The sequence below is a fragment of the Neophocaena asiaeorientalis genome, unplaced genomic scaffold (assembly GCF_003031525.2).
Source record: "Neophocaena asiaeorientalis asiaeorientalis breed wild unplaced genomic scaffold, Neophocaena_asiaeorientalis_V1.1 scaffold521, whole genome shotgun sequence".
Classification (NCBI taxonomy): Eukaryota; Metazoa; Chordata; class Mammalia; order Artiodactyla; family Phocoenidae; genus Neophocaena; species Neophocaena asiaeorientalis.
Window position 1 is genome coordinate 1599204 of NW_020174712.1, and position 20723 is coordinate 1619926.

The 20723-nt window shown below is 39.3% G+C and overlaps 2 protein-coding genes across 5 annotated transcripts in view; one reads left to right on the forward strand and one right to left on the reverse strand.

The window, feature by feature from the left end:
• Nucleotides 1–12505, reverse strand: part of RWDD4 (RWD domain containing 4) — a 16156-nt gene extending 3651 nt beyond the window's left edge. For 2 of the 3 annotated variants that reach the window (XM_024759936.1, XM_024759935.1), the window contains exons 1-7: nucleotides 12222–12505; nucleotides 9614–9694; nucleotides 5438–5547; nucleotides 5185–5332; nucleotides 3744–3861; nucleotides 1739–1788; nucleotides 1603–1605 (exon numbers count right to left, since the gene is read on the reverse strand). In XM_024759936.1, coding sequence (XP_024615704.1) covers nucleotides 1603–1605; nucleotides 1739–1788; nucleotides 3744–3861; nucleotides 5185–5332; nucleotides 5438–5547; nucleotides 9614–9694; nucleotides 12222–12245 — 534 coding nt within the window. In that variant the 5' untranslated portion in view covers nucleotides 12246–12505. The remainder of the gene's footprint in view (nucleotides 1–1602; nucleotides 1606–1738; nucleotides 1789–3743; nucleotides 3862–5184; nucleotides 5333–5437; nucleotides 5548–9613; nucleotides 9695–12221) is intronic. The other variant, XM_024759938.1, reaches the window with a different exon arrangement.
• Nucleotides 12506–12680: 175 nt separating this feature from the next.
• TRAPPC11 (trafficking protein particle complex subunit 11) overlaps nucleotides 12681–20723 on the forward strand; it is a 41282-nt gene continuing 33239 nt past the window's right edge. Inside the window, exons 1-8 of one of the 2 annotated variants that reach the window (XM_024759933.1) lie at nucleotides 12732–12859; nucleotides 13525–13654; nucleotides 15282–15506; nucleotides 17347–17516; nucleotides 18175–18245; nucleotides 19057–19171; nucleotides 20138–20237; nucleotides 20648–20721. In XM_024759933.1, coding sequence (XP_024615701.1) covers nucleotides 15303–15506; nucleotides 17347–17516; nucleotides 18175–18245; nucleotides 19057–19171; nucleotides 20138–20237; nucleotides 20648–20721 — 734 coding nt within the window. In that variant the 5' untranslated portion in view covers nucleotides 12732–12859; nucleotides 13525–13654; nucleotides 15282–15302. Of the gene's footprint in view, nucleotides 12860–13524; nucleotides 13655–15281; nucleotides 15507–17346; nucleotides 17517–18174; nucleotides 18246–19056; nucleotides 19172–20137; nucleotides 20238–20647; nucleotides 20722–20723 lie in introns of both variants that reach the window. The other variant, XM_024759934.1, reaches the window with a different exon arrangement.

A 20723-nucleotide genomic window follows, 5' to 3' on the forward strand; every position in this document is an offset into this window, starting at 1 on the left:
CCCCAAAAAAAAAAAAAAAAAAAAAAAAAACAAACTGGGGGCTTCCCTGGCAGTGCAGTGGTTAAGGCTTTGCCTTACAATGCAGGGGGTGTGGGCTCGATCCCTGCTTAGGGAACTAAAATCCCACAGGCCTCACGGCCAAAAAAACCAAAACACAAAAGCAATATTGTAACAAATTCAGTAAGATTTAAAAAAATAGTCCACATCGAAAACAAAAACACTGAAAACGACACTTCTGGCTCTCGGGAAAGAGGCGCATGGTCACTTGAGATGATGCATACTCTTCTCCTTTTCATGCTTGGCTGCGATGGGCCACACCCAAAAGATGGATCCTTACTCTGATTTGGGAGACAGCTCCTTCTGGAGCAGGCAGCATTTTAAGGGGAGAGCAGACTTAGCTGGTGAGATAAATACAGGTGCACCTGGGACAATGGTAAGTATCTATGAAGGATCAGTGGCGGGGGCTCAAGTCAAATGAGAGAACGCCAGAGAAGCTCCACCCACACAGATCGCTTGTATAGGGTCAGCCTCTTCCCAGGAAGGCAAGAAGTAGTAAAGGCCGACCTCAAAATTTTGCGGGTTGGGTTCCAGATGACCGCAATAAAGCAAACATCATAATAAAGCGAGACACACGAATTTTTTGGTTTCCCAGTGCATATAAATGTTTACACTATACTGTAGTTTATTAAGTGTGCAATAGCATGATGTCTAAAAAAAGATGCACATACCTTAATCAAAAAATACTGTATTGCTAAAAAATGCAAACCATCGTCTGACAATGTAGGATTGCCACAAACCTTCAATTTGTACACAACAGTATCTACGAAGCAAGATAAAGTGAACTGAAATAAAACAAGGTCTGCGTGTACTGTGTTTCTTTATTCCAGTTGTGGCTCATGGCTCCCTACTCTCAGGTAATATTTTTGTACTAGATTTTAGAAGCACAAAAATTACTTCAAATAGGTTCTATAGAAAAGGCATCCTATGGCCCAAACAGCTGGCTTCAAAATAAACTTTAAGAATACATTGCTTTGGGGCTTCCCTGGTGGTGCAGTGGTTGAGAGTCTGCCTGCTGATGCAAGGGACACGGGTTCGTGCCCTGGTCCAGGAAGATCCCACATGCCGTGGAGCGACTGGACCCGTAAGCCATGGCCGCTGAGCCTGCGCGTCCAGAGCCTGTGCCCCACAGCGGGAGAGGCCACAACAGTGAGAGACCCGCGACCACAAAAAAAAAAAAAAAAAAAGAAAAAAAAAAAAAAAAAAAAAAAAGTTCCAAGTGGAAAGTAAACAATTTTCAACAACAAAAACAGAAAATCTTTCTTGACGATGGTTGGAAATTTCATTTAGGGTCTGCCGCAAAAAAAATACTTAACTTCTACTAAGAAATCAAAGCACTCCTTTTCATGACTTGTTTCAAATTCCATATTATCTATAATTTAGAGTCATATTTTAGTACATCTATTCTTAAGATGTACTTACATAAACAGGCACACTTTACTGCAGTTATAACTCATTTCTACTTTTCCATTATTAAAAAAAGAAAACCTAAAACTGAGGGTGTAGGGAAGAGAAAAATGTGAAAGATATTTCAAAAATACTTACATGCTGAACGTGAAAAAGGAAACAGACATCCCAGTAAAATCCAAAGGTTGAAGGGGAGAAAATGGAAGATATAAATTTCATTACTGATGGTAATAACTAACAATTTTTTGAAGACTGCAATATAAATATTACATACCTTCACCACATCAACCCAGTTCCAACCTCGAGGAAGTTCTCCTTTGTGATCTAAAGGATGAAAACAGTAACTTTATATCTAAGACCAATCGGTAATATTTAAATTTAAATAAGATTTTATATACTACTCTACATAACAAATGTTATTAAAAATTTAAATAATAAACGGTCCTTGCTTACTGAAGTGAGAAGTTGGGTCAGTTTGCTCTTTTGTGAGTTAGTGTTCATACCAGGAAGCAGGCTCAAGACAAGAAGCCTTCTCAACACGTCTGCCTGCAAACCTAAGAGGACGCCGGGCCAACTTATTTATTAACTGCTGTGCTCTGATAAAATAACCATTATTTAACCTGACATTCTTTAATCAGGGCTTTAATCTGTTGGGAGCGCTTAAAAGCGAGCTCAACCCTTTTATAAGAATTTATAGTTTATGAAGTAATTTCACTCTTTTATTCAAATTTGAAAAATAGTTTAATAAATGTAGTCTAAAAATTTTCAATCTAAAATATCTTGATTTCCTCTTTGCTTCATGTATCTATATATGTCTCATTTTATGAAACCTTCAAAATCTGCATTCAAATCAAGGACATTAATTGTATAGTAAGAGAAACAGAAACTAACCCTGTGATTCTTACAGGAGAAAAGCTGTATCACTGGAGCTCAATTTTAGATGCTAATGGCTCTTTTCTCCTTCATGCCAATAAGAATCTTATCTCACTGGTTATAAGGGGGAACGGGGACAGATAAGAAGCTTATCTCACTGGTTATAAGGTTATAAGGGGGAACAGGGACAGATCACCAATTCTGGTAACCAAAACTCACCCACAATGCCACGACTGTCCCATTAAATTTTTATTTAGAATGCAAGTTTCAAGTCACAAGCTCCTGCACCACACTGATAGGAAGATACGGACTTTAGGGGGGCGTCACCAAGGAGAGGGAGGTAGGGAGGTAGTAATGGAAGGGAACAAGTGTACGTCATTATGTATGAAAGCAACAGTAACAAACTAACTGACATATATGCTAAAACATTCTGGAAAGAGATGAACCAAAATTCTAAAAAACAGATTATAATGGCTAACAATTTACTGCTTCAGTTGTTTAGACTTTAATGCTGCTTTGACAGTAGGTATAATGGAGTCCCAGATTTTCTATTTCATAAACCAATACGATCTCAAAAAATGTATTTTGAGGGCCAACACGGTTGCTTTCTTTTTATTTTGCCACAAATGACATTGAACAAAACATAAACAACCAAAAACTACCATAACTTTATAAAAGAAAGGGTGTTATTTTAAACCTCTTCACCAAAGTAAAAGGGTCACTTCTTTTAATAAAGGGCAGCTTGTAACCATACAGCAATAACACACACATACAGACGTCAGTATACGGACACACTTGTGTATGTGGATAGAAATAGCTATACGCACACATGATAACGTCCTCATTTTCCTTAACTGGAAAAAAGTTTACAGATTGATGTCAATTTGCAAAGTTTTAGGTTAAATAAAGAAAAAGGACAAAATATATATTCTTAAATCTTGTTGTATAAGTAAGTCAACTACAGACGAAAACATTAAATTATTTCTTGTGTTAAGATTTGATGGTATACCAGACTTCATTTCAGATAAAAGCTATATTTCAAAAAAATTTCAAAAATACACTTATCTGTCATAAAGGTAAACAAACAGGAAAATTCCAAACATGTCAGAGAGGGTACCAGTAGGACACACATCTGTACACTATTCTAATGGTCTATAATCTTCAGATTCATTTATAGTTACTTTGCCACTTGACCTTCTTCTCAAATGTTTATCTCTTGTGGTAAAGTAGTAGTAAATATTTTCAATATACGTCTGTGACCTAAAACAGTCTCTGATCCAAATGTTCCAAGAATGAAGAGTATAGAGAACTAATCTTCTAAATCTAAATATACTTATTAAGCATCCATATGATACCAAAAAGCAACCCAGTTACGTGTGCTATCAAAGAAAAAAAATAACACAAACCTGTTTTATCTGCCAGTTTACGTTTCTGGGCTTTTGAGAGTTGTTCTTTTTTGTCTTTTTTCTTACTTGACGGGGCTGTGTTAGGAGTTTCAACTGAGATGATATTGCTTATGGACGCCTAGAAAAAAAGAACAAATTCTTAGACTCAAGCCTTAAAACTTACTGAATTACACTAAATATGGCTATATCCTGAAATGAGTTGACAATTTTTAGGTTTGTGAAGTAAAAGAATCCTTTATTATTGTATTCATTTATTAGATCAGGAACCTTAGCACATTATTGGTTTCACTCTCCTAGAAGTTCACATTGAAGGCCATAATATTAGTTATACTGTTATAACCAGGTCCCTGAGAAACAAGATCTGATCCCAGGATTATGCTGAAGCTCTGAAGTGCCAAGGTAATTTTACAATTCAGTTAATGCGCTAGTATTTGAAAGTTAAATGTCTTTAGAAACATCACATATGCCTACTTAGAACCTCCTGGTTCCCAGAGGAAATGAAGGAAATATTTTAAATATCTGGGGTCATGTAGTCAGATAGACAAAACTTAAAATGCTCACTACGTGCCAAGCACTGCCGTAAATGTTGTACAGCTATCACTCATTTGATCCTTAGTACAATCTCACGAGGTAGATACTATTATAATCCCCATCTTACAAATGAAAAAACAGAGCACAGAGAGACTAAGAAACTGCCCGAAATCACACAGCAAAGGAGTGCATGCTCAGGGCCATGCGGTCTGGCCCCCGGTCCAGGAGCTCTCGCCCTCCACTGCTTCTCCAGCTGCCTGTCAGCGTCCATTTGTGTTCATGGGGAACATGGAAGCCAGAACTGCTCGTGGCCTTTGGTTTACAAGACAAAACTCAACTGATACTGACCACTGAAAGTCTTGGAGTGCGTGACTTGGTGCAAAGGGGTCTAACACATACCTGCTTAAGGTCATAAAAGATGATTATTTCCTAAAATAATTCTACAAATAAAATAATTTTTTCCTATTTAATGAAGTCTCCTTAAGCTGCAACACTTTCCAATTGAACTGTGGCAGGACTACTTCCAGCTAAATAAGCCTCGTGGAGAAAGTACGTAATTTCATATGTATTTCAGCACTAGGTAAGAAATCTTCTATCTGAGCTTTATGAAGATGTTAAGTACACTTGAAAAAGTATTTGGTTCTACACAGCTCAGTTCTGGCACACCCATGAAGTATTCTAGGCTTATGTGAAGGGTAAAATCTAGAGAATATAATTTCATTTTTAAAGATAAGCAGACACTAAGAAATCTAAAATTCACTGTTCTTATTTAACTCAGATGTGACTATCATTTTAAATCTAACACAAAGTCTCCCTCCAATTTTTAAAAAATAATAACTAGCAAAAATGAATTACTAGCAGAGTGAAACCAAAACAAACAAAGTATGGTGAAACTGAATGCCCTGCTCACAGCCGAATGGACAGGATGGTGATTCTCCATGAGCTGCTCTTTGCTGTCCTTGGCATATTCAAACAATGTGTAGGTCATGGCCGTCCCGAGATTGACTTCCACTGCTTCCTGTAACTTGGCTAATATGCTCTGCTTTACAGCTGATGATCTGCAATGCACAAGATATACATCGCTAAGAGAAAAGTAAGAGAGACAGTTACCCTGCCCCCACCCCCCGACAGAAAACACCTCATGAAAACGGAACACTACTCACATGGTGTTGTTAAAAAAGGCGTTCATAGATATGATTGGAGGTGTCTGGGGATAGGTTTCTGTCCAGGAAATCTCTATTAGGAAGGCTTTGGGATCACCGTTTTCACCTATCTGAAGAAAAGGGAAATCTTAGGCTTGTAAAAAGTGCTACCAAGGCAGAATATTAAATGATGAACTTTAAAATGCTGACTTCTTTCCAATGCTCGTGATCAGATCAGTCGTCATATCTTGAAAAGTTCAGGGTTTGGGCTAAGACCCAGCAGAGGGTGAGGGCTCAGTCTTTGATTAATCTGTCTTTTAACTCACTCCTAGGCTGTTTTAAACAGCTTTAGCTGATGTCCATGACCTGTCTCTCTCATCAGCCCTCCAATCTTTTCGAGCCCCAAGATTATGTCTGACACATGTATTTTTTTGTTTCATCAAAGCTTTCTGAGGACAAAGATAAGACATCAACTATGGGAACAAGAAGAGAATGGACAAAAATGAAAATCCACGAACTTGAAACACCTCATTTTTGTCTTAAGTTTTCCAATTGCTAAATCATAAGAGGCTTTAAGAACAGGTAAACTGATATGCATTAGCACGATCCCAAGAAAGTAGAAAATGAAATGTAAAATTTATAGAAAAAAGGAAAGGGTAGAGAGATAAGGAAAAGGAGTGCCTTAGGCTGGACAGAAACTCCTGAAAAAGTTTTAAAAAATTTTAGGGACTTCCCCGGTGGTGCAGTGGTTAAGAATCCCCCTGCCAATGCAGGGGCCACGGGTTCCAGCCCTGGTCCAGGAAGATCCCACATTCCGCGGAGCAATTAAGACCATGTGCCACAACTACTGAGCCTGCGCTCTAGAGCCCGTGAGCCACAACTACTGGATCCCACACACCTAGAGCCCATGCTCCGCAACGAGAAGCCACCGCAGTGAGAAGCCCACGCACTGCAACAAAGAGTAGCCCCCGCTCGCCGCAACTAGAGAAAGTCAGCGTGCAGCAACAAAGACCCAATGCATTCAAAAATAAATAAGTAAATTTACTTAAAAAATTTTTTTAAATTGAGGTATAATTGACATACATTATATTATTCAGGTATACAATATGATTCAATATTTGTATATATTGCAAAATGATCACCACAATGAATCTAGTTAACATCCATCACCACACATGGTTACAATTTTCTTTTTCTTGTGATGAGAACTTTTAAGATCTACTCTCTTAGCAACTTTCAAAGTACACAATAGGGTATTATCAACTGCAGTCGCCATGTTGTACATTACATCCCCACAACTTATTTACTTTATAGTTGGAAGTTTGTATGTTTTGATCACCTATTTGACCTGAATTAGGTATCTTTTCTATTTCTTTTGCTCTCCCCAGCTTTTTATTTTGAAAGCTTTTACAGAAAACCTAGAACAATGAACATTCACTGGCACGTATCTTATTCACCACATACCTATTATTCCACCTGCCTTCTCTTTCTTCCACTATAGGACCAACTCCCTTTCCCCAATGTATGTGATTTTTTTCCTTTGGCATTTGTTGAACCATTTGAAAGTAAACTGCAGACATCATGAAATGTCCTTAAACTAAAGTATCCTAAGAATAAGGACCTTCTCCTTTATAACCACAAAACCATTAACACACCCAAGAAATTCAACATTGATACAAAAATATTATCTAATTCATAACTTATATTAAAAGTCACCAATCGTATCTAAAGTGTCCTTTAACAAAGCACTCCCTCAACCCCCAAATCCATAATCCGTTGAGGATCGTGGATTATATCTGGTTGTCAGATCTCTTTATTCTGTTTTAATTTAGAACAGTCCCCAGTACCCACCCCACCTCCTAAATGTCTTTCATGACAAAAAGAACCTAGGCCAGTTTTCTTGTATAAGTCCCCAGATCAGGACTGACTGTTTCCTCTGTTCAGATTCAGACTAAACGGCTTTGGTAAATGGCTTTGATAAAGATACTGGGGAGGCGATGTGGTGCACTCCCCCAGCACCAAATAATGAGGCACGTAAGATCTTCCAGAATCATTAGTGGTGATACCAAGTTTGATCACTTGGTTAGGGTGATATTCTCCAGACCTCTTCAATGGAAAGGTATCTTTTTCATTTTGTAATTACGAAGAAATCTGTGGGTGGTACTACAAAACCATGTGCATAGCTTGTTTCTCAACAACTTTTCACCCAAAGGTTTCAGTATCCATTAAGGATCCTTGCCTGACACAATCATCACATGGGTTGTTGCAGAATGATGATTTTCGAATAAAACTATGGAATGATTCATGAATCGGCATCTCATTCTTGCACAGGGCAATGCTAATCTCTTCTGTAGTATTTTTGGTATATGTGCTGCTTTGTGGGTTTTTAAATACTTAATATTAAACTTCAGTCAAGACTTAAAAAATTTTCACCCTAAATTGTTACTTGACTCACTTTTATTTTCTGACCACTAATGTTTTTATTCACATCTCCTTACCCTCAATCATACCCCACATCAATATAAGGTGAGGCTTAGAAATTATGTCAAATAAACTTCGGGATCTGTTGCTATACTTACATAAGTTGATTACCTGCATAATGGACGTCATCGGTTTATGCTTGTGTTTTAAGTAGAGATAATTAAAAAGTAATAAATGTGGTGGGTGGGATGAATTGGGAGATGGGATTGACATATACACACTAACATGTATAAAATAGATAATTAATAAGAAGCTGCTGTATAGCACAGGGAACTCCACTTTGCTGTACAGTAGGAAAAAAAAGTAATAAAAGTTACTTGCTTTATGCAGTCACTAAACCCTTACTCAAAGTATAAGTAGAAACAAACTGTCACACGCCTCACACTGTGCGTCACCCAAGAGACAAGAGCACTACTGTCTTCAAGGGAGACAGACCTTCAGACAACTCACTAAACTGCAGCACTAGGAAAAGTTCCAAAGCGACAGAACATAGCATGAGGAAATGGGGACTAGTCGATCCTACTTTGAAGTCAGGGGACAGAGAGGAGACATGGCCCACGTACGCCACAGAGGAGGCTTGGGGTAAGCATTAACGGAAGAGTAGGATGCATGATGGAGGAGAGGCGAGGGCAGGAGCAAACAACGTGTCCCAAGACAGAGTAGTAACGACAGTGCAGGGAAACATTTAACAAGGTATCACGTCTAACAGATGCCAGTGCCAGGAAAGTCTGGAGACACAGTCCAAAGCAAACAGAAGGCACTGGGTGTCAAGCTGAGGAGTTTAGTCCTCATTCTATAGGAATGGAGAAACCTTTTTCTTTTTTGGGTTCGCGGGCCTCTCACTGTTGTGGCCTCTCCCGTTGTGGAGCGCAGGCTCCGGACGTGCAGGCTCAGCGGCCGTGGCTCACGGGCCCAGCCACTCCGCGGCATGTGGGATCCTCCCGGACTGAGGCACGAACCCGCGTCCCCTGCATCGGCAGGCGGACTCTCAACCACCGCGCCACCAGGGAAGCCCATCAAACAATTTATTTTAAATGGTGACAATGTTAACAACCATAAATCTTGCATAAGTCTTTTATAAAAAAAGTTTTCCATACCACCCACTACTACTTAAAATCATTCAGATAAACGGTTTATGTTATTTATTTATAAAATAAAATACTGGTACTGTTCCACGTTGAAAAAGAGTTATAAGCAACCTTTATTTTAAAGAAAAATTGACATTTCACATACTCATAAAATATTCACGCACATTGGTAATACAGAATTAAGAAAATATCAACTTTTCTTGACTAAATTATAGGGTAGTAAAAAGAATGCTAGACTTGGACTAGAGACCTGGATTTTAACCCTAACATTTATCAATATCGGCTGTGGGAGCTTGGGAAGTTAGGACTGAGAAGTTATCTTTAAGATTAGAAGGTAAAACCACATAATTTCTAATGTTTCTTCTGTTTCTAACATTTTAAAATTCTCCTACAATAAAAACGTTTATCTTAGTTTTTAAAAGTTTCTGAATTAAGTTTTCAAAAGTTGAAAATAACTCATGTCATAGTGATGAGTTTTCATATAAATGGTTCAGCAAATCCAAAGACATAATAAGTATAAACCACTAAATTAAAAAAAAACAAACAAAAAAACCCCCCAGCATTTTAAAAAGCAACTTTCATCTTTTCCCACAAAGTAGTAAGTGCTTCTATTCATGCCAGGTCTTACCCTATATTGAAATGAAACCGGACTTAATTCCCGGAAACTTTCATCTCCTTCATAAATAGAACGCAATGCCTCCAGTTCCATCTGAAAGAAATGAATCACAGGAGCGTTGTTTAGTCATATAAACGGATTAGAAAAAGAGGATCTTTTGTTTCTGGTTCAAGTCCACTCAACAGCGTAAAACTTGGCTGACTTACATGGCGTTCGACGTTTATGACCCAGGTGCTATACTAACACATCACAACCCTGATCCTTTCTTTAACACTATGCGCCAGGCACCGCTAAGCATTTTGCAGTGGATTATCTCACTTAATTCTCACATCAATCTCACATCAAAGATCTTACTGTTTTCTCCTTCCTACTAGGGAGGAAAATAAGATTCAGTTTAAAGCAACTCCAGAGCCTGTACTTTCTCACTCTGCTAAAGGCTAGCCTGGGGTAGAAAGAACATTAAACTTGCAGACGAGATGAAACACAGTCATTCCCCATGATTTACACATACTATTTATATTTGTAATCCCTACCACAGAAGGACACAAAACTTGAAAAAACACTTACGGACAATAAAAAGAACTTTTAAAAAATGGTAGTTAGAAAGAGGTTGACAAGTATCTATCCAAGATGGGAAAAAGGACTGCAAGAGAAAATGTAACTAGCAATCCTTGGCTGGAAATACTTCTTAGAATGCTGTGGGCTTACAACTGAGAAGACCCAATCACTGTCGTGATTACTGACAAAGACCTCAGAAGAGGTAAAGAAAAGAAAGACTGCACTTCCGCAGATATTTTAGTTTTCAAAAAGATGCATGTTGAGAATTCTACAAACTACAGGATGGTGAGTTTGACCTACATGGACAACATTTTAAGACAGATCACTAAAGAAAGAGTTTGTGAGGACCCAGCAGAGTTAAGGAGTAGCCCCTACGACTTGGCAAGAATATGAAAAACAAGGTTCACAACCCTTCTTAGGGAGGGTGACTGGATTGGTACATTAGGGAAAGAGACAAAACAGTCTACCTGGATTTCAGCAAGGCCCCATGGGTTTCTCTTGCTACCTTCACAGAAAAAAAAATATAAGAATTCAAACTGGATCAAGGAATAACTGAGATGGGATTAGAAAAACAACATTACTCAAAATGTAGTGTTACTCCTTCTGTCCTTAATCCTTCCCTATATCTCAATTAAATGACTTGGACAGGAACAAAAATTGGAGGCAGGCTTATCAAATTTGTGGATGACAATTTGATGGGATAGTGAATCATGCTGGCAGCAGCAGCAGAATTTTAAAAGCCCTTTAAAAACAAGCTAACAAGATGAAACTTTACAGGGTAAGAAGAACTTGTCCTTAGGTACCTAAACATACAGAGCAGAAGACGAAAGACAAACTGCTCTGCATAAAGCACTTTAAGGGTTTTTGACAGTAAATCTAACTGTAGAAAACTGGAATGCCCCAATTTTAAAAAAAGAACATAAAAAAACTTATAATGTGTCCACAGATACACAATTCCAGAAGAGTGAAGGAACTAAAAAGAATGAACAAATGGAGAAGAGCTAAAAGGAACCAGTTGGCATGAGAGGAGGAGGTCTGAAAAACTGGGCAGGAAAATGGTCTTCAAACATCTGAAAAACTGTCCTGTGGAAGAAGATGCTATTTTACTGTTAAATGGAGATGGCTGGTTCTCACCGCAGGAATTTCAATTGAGTAAATCTGAGCTAGAGTGCAGGTAACTGTTTTTCTAACAACCACCCAAACGGTTCTAGGCGGTGGTCCATGGGCCAAACTTTGAGAAACCTTACACTATACGCTCTATGCTACACAGTAAGAACTGTTCACGCCTTAGCTTAGAAACTCAACTGACAAGAATATTTTAGAAGGATTCAGACATCACAGCTTGTTGAACTTTGGGTCTTCTTTAAAGGTAACTTCCAATACCGCGATTCCATGACATGTGTCATGTAAAAGTACTAACTTTCAAGCAGTATACTCTAAATGAAAAGTGAACACCTACTTACAACTCTAATATCATATGATTCAATGTCAAAGTGGCATTTCACGAGAAAATATCTGAGTGTAAACCATACAATTCCGGTAGTACATGGATGGTCAAAACAGACTTCGTATCCACTGGACAACTATCAGATGGATATATTAAATGATTCCTTCCACCACGCAATATGGCCAGAAGACACTAGTGTCATTATTTCCCTGCACCAGAAATTTAACTAACTCAATTAACTTTCTCTACCAGCCAACAGATTTTAAAATGTAAAGGTGATTAGATTCCCAAAGAGCCTAACTCAGAACACAGGCGCTGAACAACACACGGGATTTAAGGCGAGCCAAGTGCACCGGGTCGCGGGCCAAGGACACTCGTCCTCGTTATCAGGAGACCTGGGGGGAACCCTAGGGTTTGCAAAACTCAAAACTGCAGTGCGGGGGAGGAAGGGCAGAGGTGGTCCCCTACCCAGGTAGGCGCGCTGGGCCTCTCCGCGCAGGACACCCGCAAACATAGGGCACCTCATTGAGGCTGCCGCCGTAGAGGCGAGGGTACGCGCGGGGCCGGGGAGGGGCACCCCGCCTGCGCGGGAAAGGAGCGTCCACCCGGACTCACCTCCTGGTCCTCGTTGGCACTCATCGCGCCGGTCACGGGGCGCCTCCCGGGCGGACGGCGTTCGCGACAACGAAAATAATGCGAGGGCAGTGGCCCCAAGGCCGGGGCGTCCCTCTTCTGCGCCTTGGGCTGCTGAGGCACACCCTTAGCACCGCAGACGAGAGTCTCGCGGGTTCCCGGTCCCCGGGCAGCGCGAAGCCGTCAGCGGAGGATTGCGAGCGAGGAGCCAGCGGCCTCCGAAACAGTGGAGCCAGCGAGTAGCAGGAGAGGGAGAAAGACGGTAACGGCAGAGACCCCGCCCCCTCCTTCTCGCTTCTCCTATTGGCTCCTTCTCTCCCCGCCCCCAGCTCCTGCTCCTCTAGGAAGCGGAGCGTCTTCCTTACGCTTAGTGGAGCAGCGTAGAGTTCCGGGACGGCGATTGGCCTAGGGCGCTGTCGGTCAAGCCCAGAAAGTGCTTCCTGTGCCTGCGCGGATGGGCCTTGGGAAGTCTCGCTTGTGGGCACCGGAACGGGGGCGGTGGTGGTAGGGACGGCCCCCGGCGTTTTGTGACACCCACACCCCCCGCCTGCTTCCCCTGGTTCTCCCCCGGCTGGCGGCGACCGGCCACAGCTGCAGCGGGCTCGGGGCGTGCGGCCTGGGTGAGTCCGGGTCGGGAGACCAGTGGGGCCGGGCGAGACCGCCGAGGGAGATTGCTAGCGCTTAACGATGCTGGTTTGGGGGGGCCTGTGATTTCGTACAGCATCAGCGAGTGCATTTCTCTTTTAGCTTCTAAAGAAAAGACACACCTATTTCTAGGGCCTCCAGGTTTAAGGGGGGGTAGGGGAGGAGAGGAGGAAGATAGCGTCTGCCTTTAGAGCTGCAGCGTTTCTTCATTGGAGCTACCGGAGCAGGATTCAGCGACCCTGGGGCGGTATCCTTTCCTAAGTTGGGCAGTTGCTTCGCATCCTCAGCATCAGCTTTTGTTTCGCCATCCCGGCCCCAAACTGTCCTTCCTCTTTTGATTGTTTTGTAGTTGGACATCTTTGAATCCCATCCTTACTGGCCTTGTGTCCTGCATCCCGAACCTCCGTTAATTAAAAAATAGTGACTGCATTATTTTTTGTAACCTGCCACTTGGATTAGGTCACCTTTCTTTGCAGTCCGTCATTCTTTCTAAGAGTCTTCCTTATAATTTTATGACCACGCCAGCTTCCAGACGACTTCCATTGCACTACACGATCTCCCATCCAGAGTGTTCGCTTCCTACTTCTGCACCTCCTTCCAGGTCATGGTTTGGTTAGTTGCTTCATTGGTTTTTTTCCAGGAGATCTGGAAATTTCTCCTATAGGCTGTCATCGAGATCCATACAACCTCTGCACTTGTCCTTTGCTGATATTCTTCCCATTTTTTGCCACCGAATAGGCACAACCATTTCAAATGCCAACGCTTTTAAGGTACAGTGTGGCAAGAATTTCTGATACAGTTTTCGTACAGTTATTTTGGGACAGAGTTACCGTAATTTAGAGCTGCACTGTCTGGTATAGTAGCCAGTCACCATAGGTAGCTATTGAGCGTTTGAAATAGGCTAGATGCGCTCCGAGTGTACAATACACACCAGACTTTGGAGACATAGTATTAAAAAACGTAAAACATCTCACTAATAACTTTTATAGTAATGTTGAATTGGTAATATTTTGGACATATTGGTTAAGTAGAATATTATTAAAATGAATTTCATCCCTTTCTTTACTTTTTTAATGTGACTACTAGAAAATTTTAAACTATTTATGTAGTTTATATTATATTTCTCTTGGACAGGATTGTGATTTTAAGTGATTTAAACGTAATTTCTGTTTCCCCTTATTTCCACTCCATATTCAAAGGACACAGCGAATTCTCTTGAGCCTCTGGGGTTATTAAAGGAAGTGAGTATTTAGGGCTCTAATCTAGACTCTTTGGGATCAAGCAGTGGTACCTAAATTGTGTTTTGACCATCTCTTTTTTATTTTCACCCCAAATTCTCTAGAACTAGAATCTGTTTCTGAACATGCAGTCCTCTGCTCTCGTACCTTAATCCTGTCCTCAGAATATCTGTTTAAGCATTTCTAAAACTTCTGTCTATTGTGGACATTTGTCGTTTCTGATAGACTTTCCAAACCAATTATCTAGTACCCATCGTTCCATGAGTACTTAAGTGTGACAAGCCTAATAGTCTTTACTAAATTAACTTTTCAGTTAAAAATACTGTTTTGCTGATCAAGTGGTGGCCTAAGTGCTCCTAACTTCTCACAGAAGTTGTATTTGAGTCCTGTATGATATACTGGTGGAGATCACCTTTTAAACCAACCATGTGATACATGTTTTTGAAAATGAGAAATTATTCTTAAAATATAATAATTTTGTTCGCAATAAACACTTTAATATAATTGCTTTTCAAAACGTAGTGCATCTTGGATTGATATAGACCGCTTCTCAGCTAAAGGGCACAGTAGAAACATGTCCTCTTAGAGGTTTCCATTTATTATTAGCTTTGCCCTTGTAGATTTTCCTTTAAGTAGTACATTTGTATTAATTGTGGAGAAATGAGAAAACATAGCTACTTAGATAATTAGCATATTATTTTAATGCTATCTCAGGAAATCAGAAATTAGATGTTAGCAATTACAGAGAAATTAGAGATAGTTGCACTTTATTGTATATGTAAATCAATCGTTGTTTTTCTTTATAACTGAAATCAGAAGTTTGATCACCCTCCTGCTTTCCTGGTCTGTTTATCCCAAAGTTTTGTGTGGTTTTGAGATGTTACTGGAAATAGTGATTTGTCTTAAAGTTGACTGCAACCCTTGTATATGAAAGATTTTTTAAAATATTATACCAATAGTTAATAAATTTTAATAGGTCCAATTCAAGAATTAAAGTTTGCCCTTTTGCTCTCTTCTTTTGGATTTGCTCGACAGTTTGTAGACACTCAAAGACTTTCGCCTTTTTGTAATGTTTTTCAAATGGTGGAGGTTCATATGTTAGATGTGGATGTGGGCTTTTAAGAAATTAATTATTAACGTATTAACATTTGTATTTCAGAATTTTCCTGACACCTTGACCATGAGCCCCACACAATGGGACTTCCCTGTGGAATTATGTTGTCGGCCTATGGCTTTTGTTACTCTCACAGGCCTGGATGTGGTTTATAATGCTGTCCATCGAGCTGTCTGGGATGCTTTCTGTGCCAATCGGAGGGCTGATCGGGTACCGATTTCTTTCAAGGTGCTCCCAGGTGACCATGAGTATCCCAAATGTAGACCCAAGGTAATGACATTATGATTGCAAGGGGACTCTCCTTCTCTGTCTGTCTCTTTCTTTGCATGTGTGTATCTTTTCTGTTCCTATATCTGTGCAGGAAAACCCCTGAGTTTATCAAGGGTATGGTTACAGAGGTGCATGAAGAAAACTCCAGACGTTTTCCTGTATGTAATATACTACAGATGTATCTAATAATCCCCCCTTTTTTTTTTTACTCCAGAAGAATAATTACTTTATAATTATTAAGCTTTCTATCCTATGAGCCTAGGTTTTCCATTTTTTATTTGTTGTTAAAAAGAGACCCCAAGGCTCCATAATTTTAACAAAGGCCTCTCTAAAAGGAAGGTCTCACCATTGCCAGTATCATTATAAAATCCATAGTCTCTGCAGTTTGGTTTGATTTCACAGACACATTTTGAGCACTTGCTTTGGTTTAGAGTACCTGGAACTATGCAACAGGCTGGTGATAAAAATCTAAATAATACATACTCTCTGTCCTTGATGAGTTCTACATAAACTAAAACAGTTTATTCAGTGTGGAATAGGAGGGGTATTAAGTTCAAAACTGACTTTTAGAATGAACATCATGGTAGAGACTCTGATTTACTTAGAAAAAAATACTTAGAATGATGATAGTATGAATTAATAATAGCAACTCATACACGTGTATTGCTTATTATGTCAATTTGCTTTTTAAGAAAGTTGTATACATTGACTGATTTGTCATTTATTGTAATCTTTTCAGGTTGATCTGAAAGTCAGTTAATAAGACACATTGATTAAAATAAACTGCCTACTTTTTCTTCCCCCCCTAGAGCAATGTTTCTGACAGACTGGTCTTTGGACCAAGTATGTCATCACCTGGGGTGTTTATTAAGCATGTCAATACTGGCTGTCCTCAGTTCAACTCGGGGGAGTGCAGGCCCTGTAGATTTGGTCACCTGCTGATTCTTTTGCATGTGTTTGAGACTCACACACCACAGACACAGTTTCATATATCCAGCGCCAGGAACTATGAGCTTTCTCTGAAACTGTGGGAGCAGTAGCACCCCTGGCTCTTACACACTTCTTTTAATGTGGTGTTTGTGTCAAGGAAGCCCAGTGACCCAGCAGGACTCACCCCTTTCCTCCTGGATTCATTCTTCAGAATCCTCATTTTCCTCCTGGTTCTTTCCTGAGTTCCCAAGGTGTTTTGTGTCAGATTTCCTTCCTGTCCTCTCTTTCCTCATGTGGAATAACTGTTGGACCAGCGTGAACTGGAGTAGTCTGGCCAGTGCGGGTGCTTTGGGGGTAGTTTGAGATTTCACCCGGCTTCTTCAGGGCATCCCCTCCCCACGACCTGGCACTTAGCACTGACCCCCAGTGACTGCCCTTACGCTTCTGTATTTAAGAATTGTCCTTCATTTTTTTCTTTCACCCACAAGTGAGGTGTAATGCCATCCTGGTGACACGACTTTGAAGCAGATGAAGCCATATTGGGTTTTAGAGAATATTTGAGAAGCTTTTACAAGAACGGAATCTGGGATGGTGAGGAATATAAGTAGAATTTATTGGGAAGAAGGCTGTTTACTTCCAGGGTATTTGAAAGCCTTGACATCATTAGAAATGCTTTGGCTTTGGTCAGTCTTTAAATGGAAATGGTACTGGCTCTAGGGTTGAGATGCTACCTCCAGTACTTGCTAGCTCTTACCTGATCTCTGTAAGCCTGAATGTCCTCATCTTAGAAATGCGGCGTGTGTATACTGAATGAGATAAATACAGAGAAAGTGCCTGCACTCCATAGCAGGTGATTTCTGCTGTTCTTGTTGTCAAAATACCTCTTTTCAACTTTGGCTAATGTTTGCAGAGAACTTCGTATGAATGGTACATTCCCAAAGGGATCCTGAAGACAGGCTGGATGAATAAACATCTGAATCTGGTGCCAGCCCTGGTGGTTGTGTTCTACGAACTAGACTGGGATGAGCCCCAGTGGAAAGAAAAGCAGTCTGAGTGCGCGACCAGAGTGGAAATAGTTAGGTATGTCCCGTTTGTCAGGTTGACTGTGTTGGGTCAGACTCACATCTGGAGTTTACTGACATTTATTGAAGGCAGCTGAGTGCCGTTAAGTCTGCAGTAGTCATTTGGGGATCACTGGCCTCCAATGAAACCTGTTCACTTCCAACAGGTAGCATTAATATTAACTTAAGGAATGGTAAGCAATGTGAAGAAATTTCTAAGACAAATTGACCTGAAGTTCCAAATGCTTTTTCTTGCATTTATAATTTTTTTTTGGCGGGGGGAGATATAGTGATTTGCTGTTTAGTCTCATAAAACACTTTTTGCTTTATCACCATTTATTTCAAAGTAATTCTTTTGGATGACTACTCTATCACTATAAAGAAGTAAGTTACAGTGTAACTTTTAAATTGAAGTATATTTTAAACTTTTGCCTTTAAAGCAGGTTTTTGTAAGGAACAGAAGCTTGATCTGAGATTATACTTTTAAAATTTAAATCCTTGTGGCATGTGTGTTTCTTTGTATGTAGGAAAAGAGTTCCCCCAATCTTGGGGTTTTTAAGTTGCAATTTGTCTTTCTTTGAATTGTCAAGCTTGTATTTTATGTAGTCTTGAATACATTTTTTAAGTTAAAACAGTTTAATTACTTAATTAATTTTATTGTTATTTTTCCACTGCAGGCAGAGTTTACAAGGGAGAAACACAAAAGTTGCAGTGGTTCTGATTCAGAAGAAAACCCCTTTGCCCCCAGGTAGCAAAAGGTTAATTAATAACTAATTGATTGGTTTATCCCCCCAATTCTTATTACCAGGAGGCTTAGTTTTTAATGTTGAAATCTTTCACGCATTCAGTTATGGGAAATATGGTGTGTTAACTTTAAAAAGTACCAATAATGCATGAGTAAATGCTTATTGTAAAAATTAAAAACACTAAAGAGTGCAGATCTTCTCAAGTCCTGCTGCCTAGTTCCCCTTCCCTCCAGGGAGGCACATGTCAATTGACAAAAGAGTTATTCACTTGATTTTTAAAAAAGAAGGTTTTTTGCTTATCTGAGATCTATTTGAAATTATATTCCTTACGTAATATTTTTTTCTTAATTTGCAGTAGAGCAAAGAAAAATGCTGTAGGATTTCTAGTTTCCTATAAGAAAATGTCCTGGTTTCAAATGCGTATTTCTTCTACCATCTCAGACTTCAGAAGCCAAAATACTATTTTTGTTTCTATCTTGAAACTTGAAGCATCTTAAATAGTTTTGGAAACAACTTTCATGAACTATTGCTTCCATTTTTAGTTACGGTTTTGAAACAGTTATGCGGTATATCTGTTGGCATTACTTGGCCTGCCTTGGCCTAGTAGAAAATTCCACAGTGTTCTCCTAACATATATGTACTGTGTAACTTCTAAGCACCCCACAGAGCTCTCAAGGATTCCAGGGGTCTTATAGACGTGGTGAAAAGTGGTTTGGGTTTTTTTCTTAATTATATTGTCCTGATTTGGGGAAATGTCCATTTAGAAAAAATGCATTAATTATTTTCTCTCTTTATGGCACTTGTTGTCAACAGGAGAAGATGTCATTGCTTCAGAAAGAGCTGCAGCCTTGTGCAATGCGTGTGAACTGTCGGGGAAGTCTTTGTTTGTACTGCCCCATACAGACCACCTTGTGGGCTATATTATAAGGTAAATAACCTAGAATATATACTGAATCTTTTAAGTTTTGACTATTCCATTTTATTTCATTTTTTTACATATTTTTCTTAGATGTATTTAAACCCTTTGAATGCAGCTTCAGAACTCTGTTTTATTCTGAGGAGGAAGAACCTTGAAGTTCAATCCTTATCTGACTTTGAATTCAGCTTTCTTTCATGCCCTAGGAAGATACTTCAGATATGTACTTATTTTCACAAACAGAACTTTGAGTTGTTTATCCATCTCTGGGCAAATTTTCTTGGTTCCTCTGTAGTCTCATAGTTATCTTCATTTATACAAATGTTATTTTCACCTCATTTGCCAGTTCTCATTTTTGGTCCTTTTCCCATTATTTTCCTTAATCTTTAAACCCTAAATGTCAGAGTCACAAAAGATAATTGAATCTAGTTGAGTATTAGATATTTGTTTCTTTCATACTTATAAAATTATAAAATAATAGATTATTAGTGATTACCTAACTTTTACAAATTATAAGAAAGTTATTTTTACCAGTTATTTCTTAGATTGTAAAATTTTAAATGGCTTTTGGTGGGTCTTCTTTTTAGATTTTTTTATCTAAAAATTTAGCTTATATTTTGCTTTACTTTTTATCTTAATCATGAAGTAAAGCAGACATTATCTCTGTCAGGATTTTACTTTCAGGTCTTATAAATATGATTCTTGAAAACACTTTGGTTTAAAATAACTTCAGTGTTTGAATGTTGGTCTTTTTTTTTTTTGCGGTACGCGGGCCTCTCACTGCTGTGGTCTCTCCCGTTGCGGAGCACAGGCTCTGGACGCGCAGGCTCAGCGGCCATGGCTCATGGGCCCAGCCGCTCCGCGGCACGTGGGATCTTCCCGGACCGGGGCATGAACCCGTGTCCCCTGCATCTGCAGGCGGACTCTCAACCACTGCGCCACCAGGGAAGCCCACTGAATGTTGGTCTCTTTTAACAGATTAGAAAACGCCTTTTATGAACATGCACAGACTTATTACTACACTGAGATTAGAAGAGTGAAATCTCATAAAGAATTTTTGAATAAAACAACACACCAGGTACGTGTCTCTTCCTAAAGAAGGAAATAATAGCAGCATTCTAGAGTAGGTTATTCATCATTGATTATTTTTGAGGAGATGATTTAATGTCTTTAATACTTTGATATTTTTAAATGGCTTCTGTGCTTCTGAAGTTTTTTTTAAAGCATTTAAAAAAATGTCTTTTGTCTATTTTGTCTATAAAAGACAAAAATGTCTATTTTGTCTTTTGTCCTCTTTGCCTTTAAAGCTCTTGAAGATAGATTTTGGTAGCCTTCTTAACTACACTTGTTTACTGGAATAATTCTTGAACTTTAATTTTGGATATTTGCCTTCATACTTTTAGGTCTCCTCTCAAACGTTATTGTAATTTTTACATTTTTAAGAGAATATATGTAATAATGATATTTTTTTTCCATTCTTCTTTTCAGCTTTTATTTGTTAGACATCAGTTCAAAATAGCTTTCTTCAGTGAGTTGAAACAAGATACACAAAATGCTCTGAAGT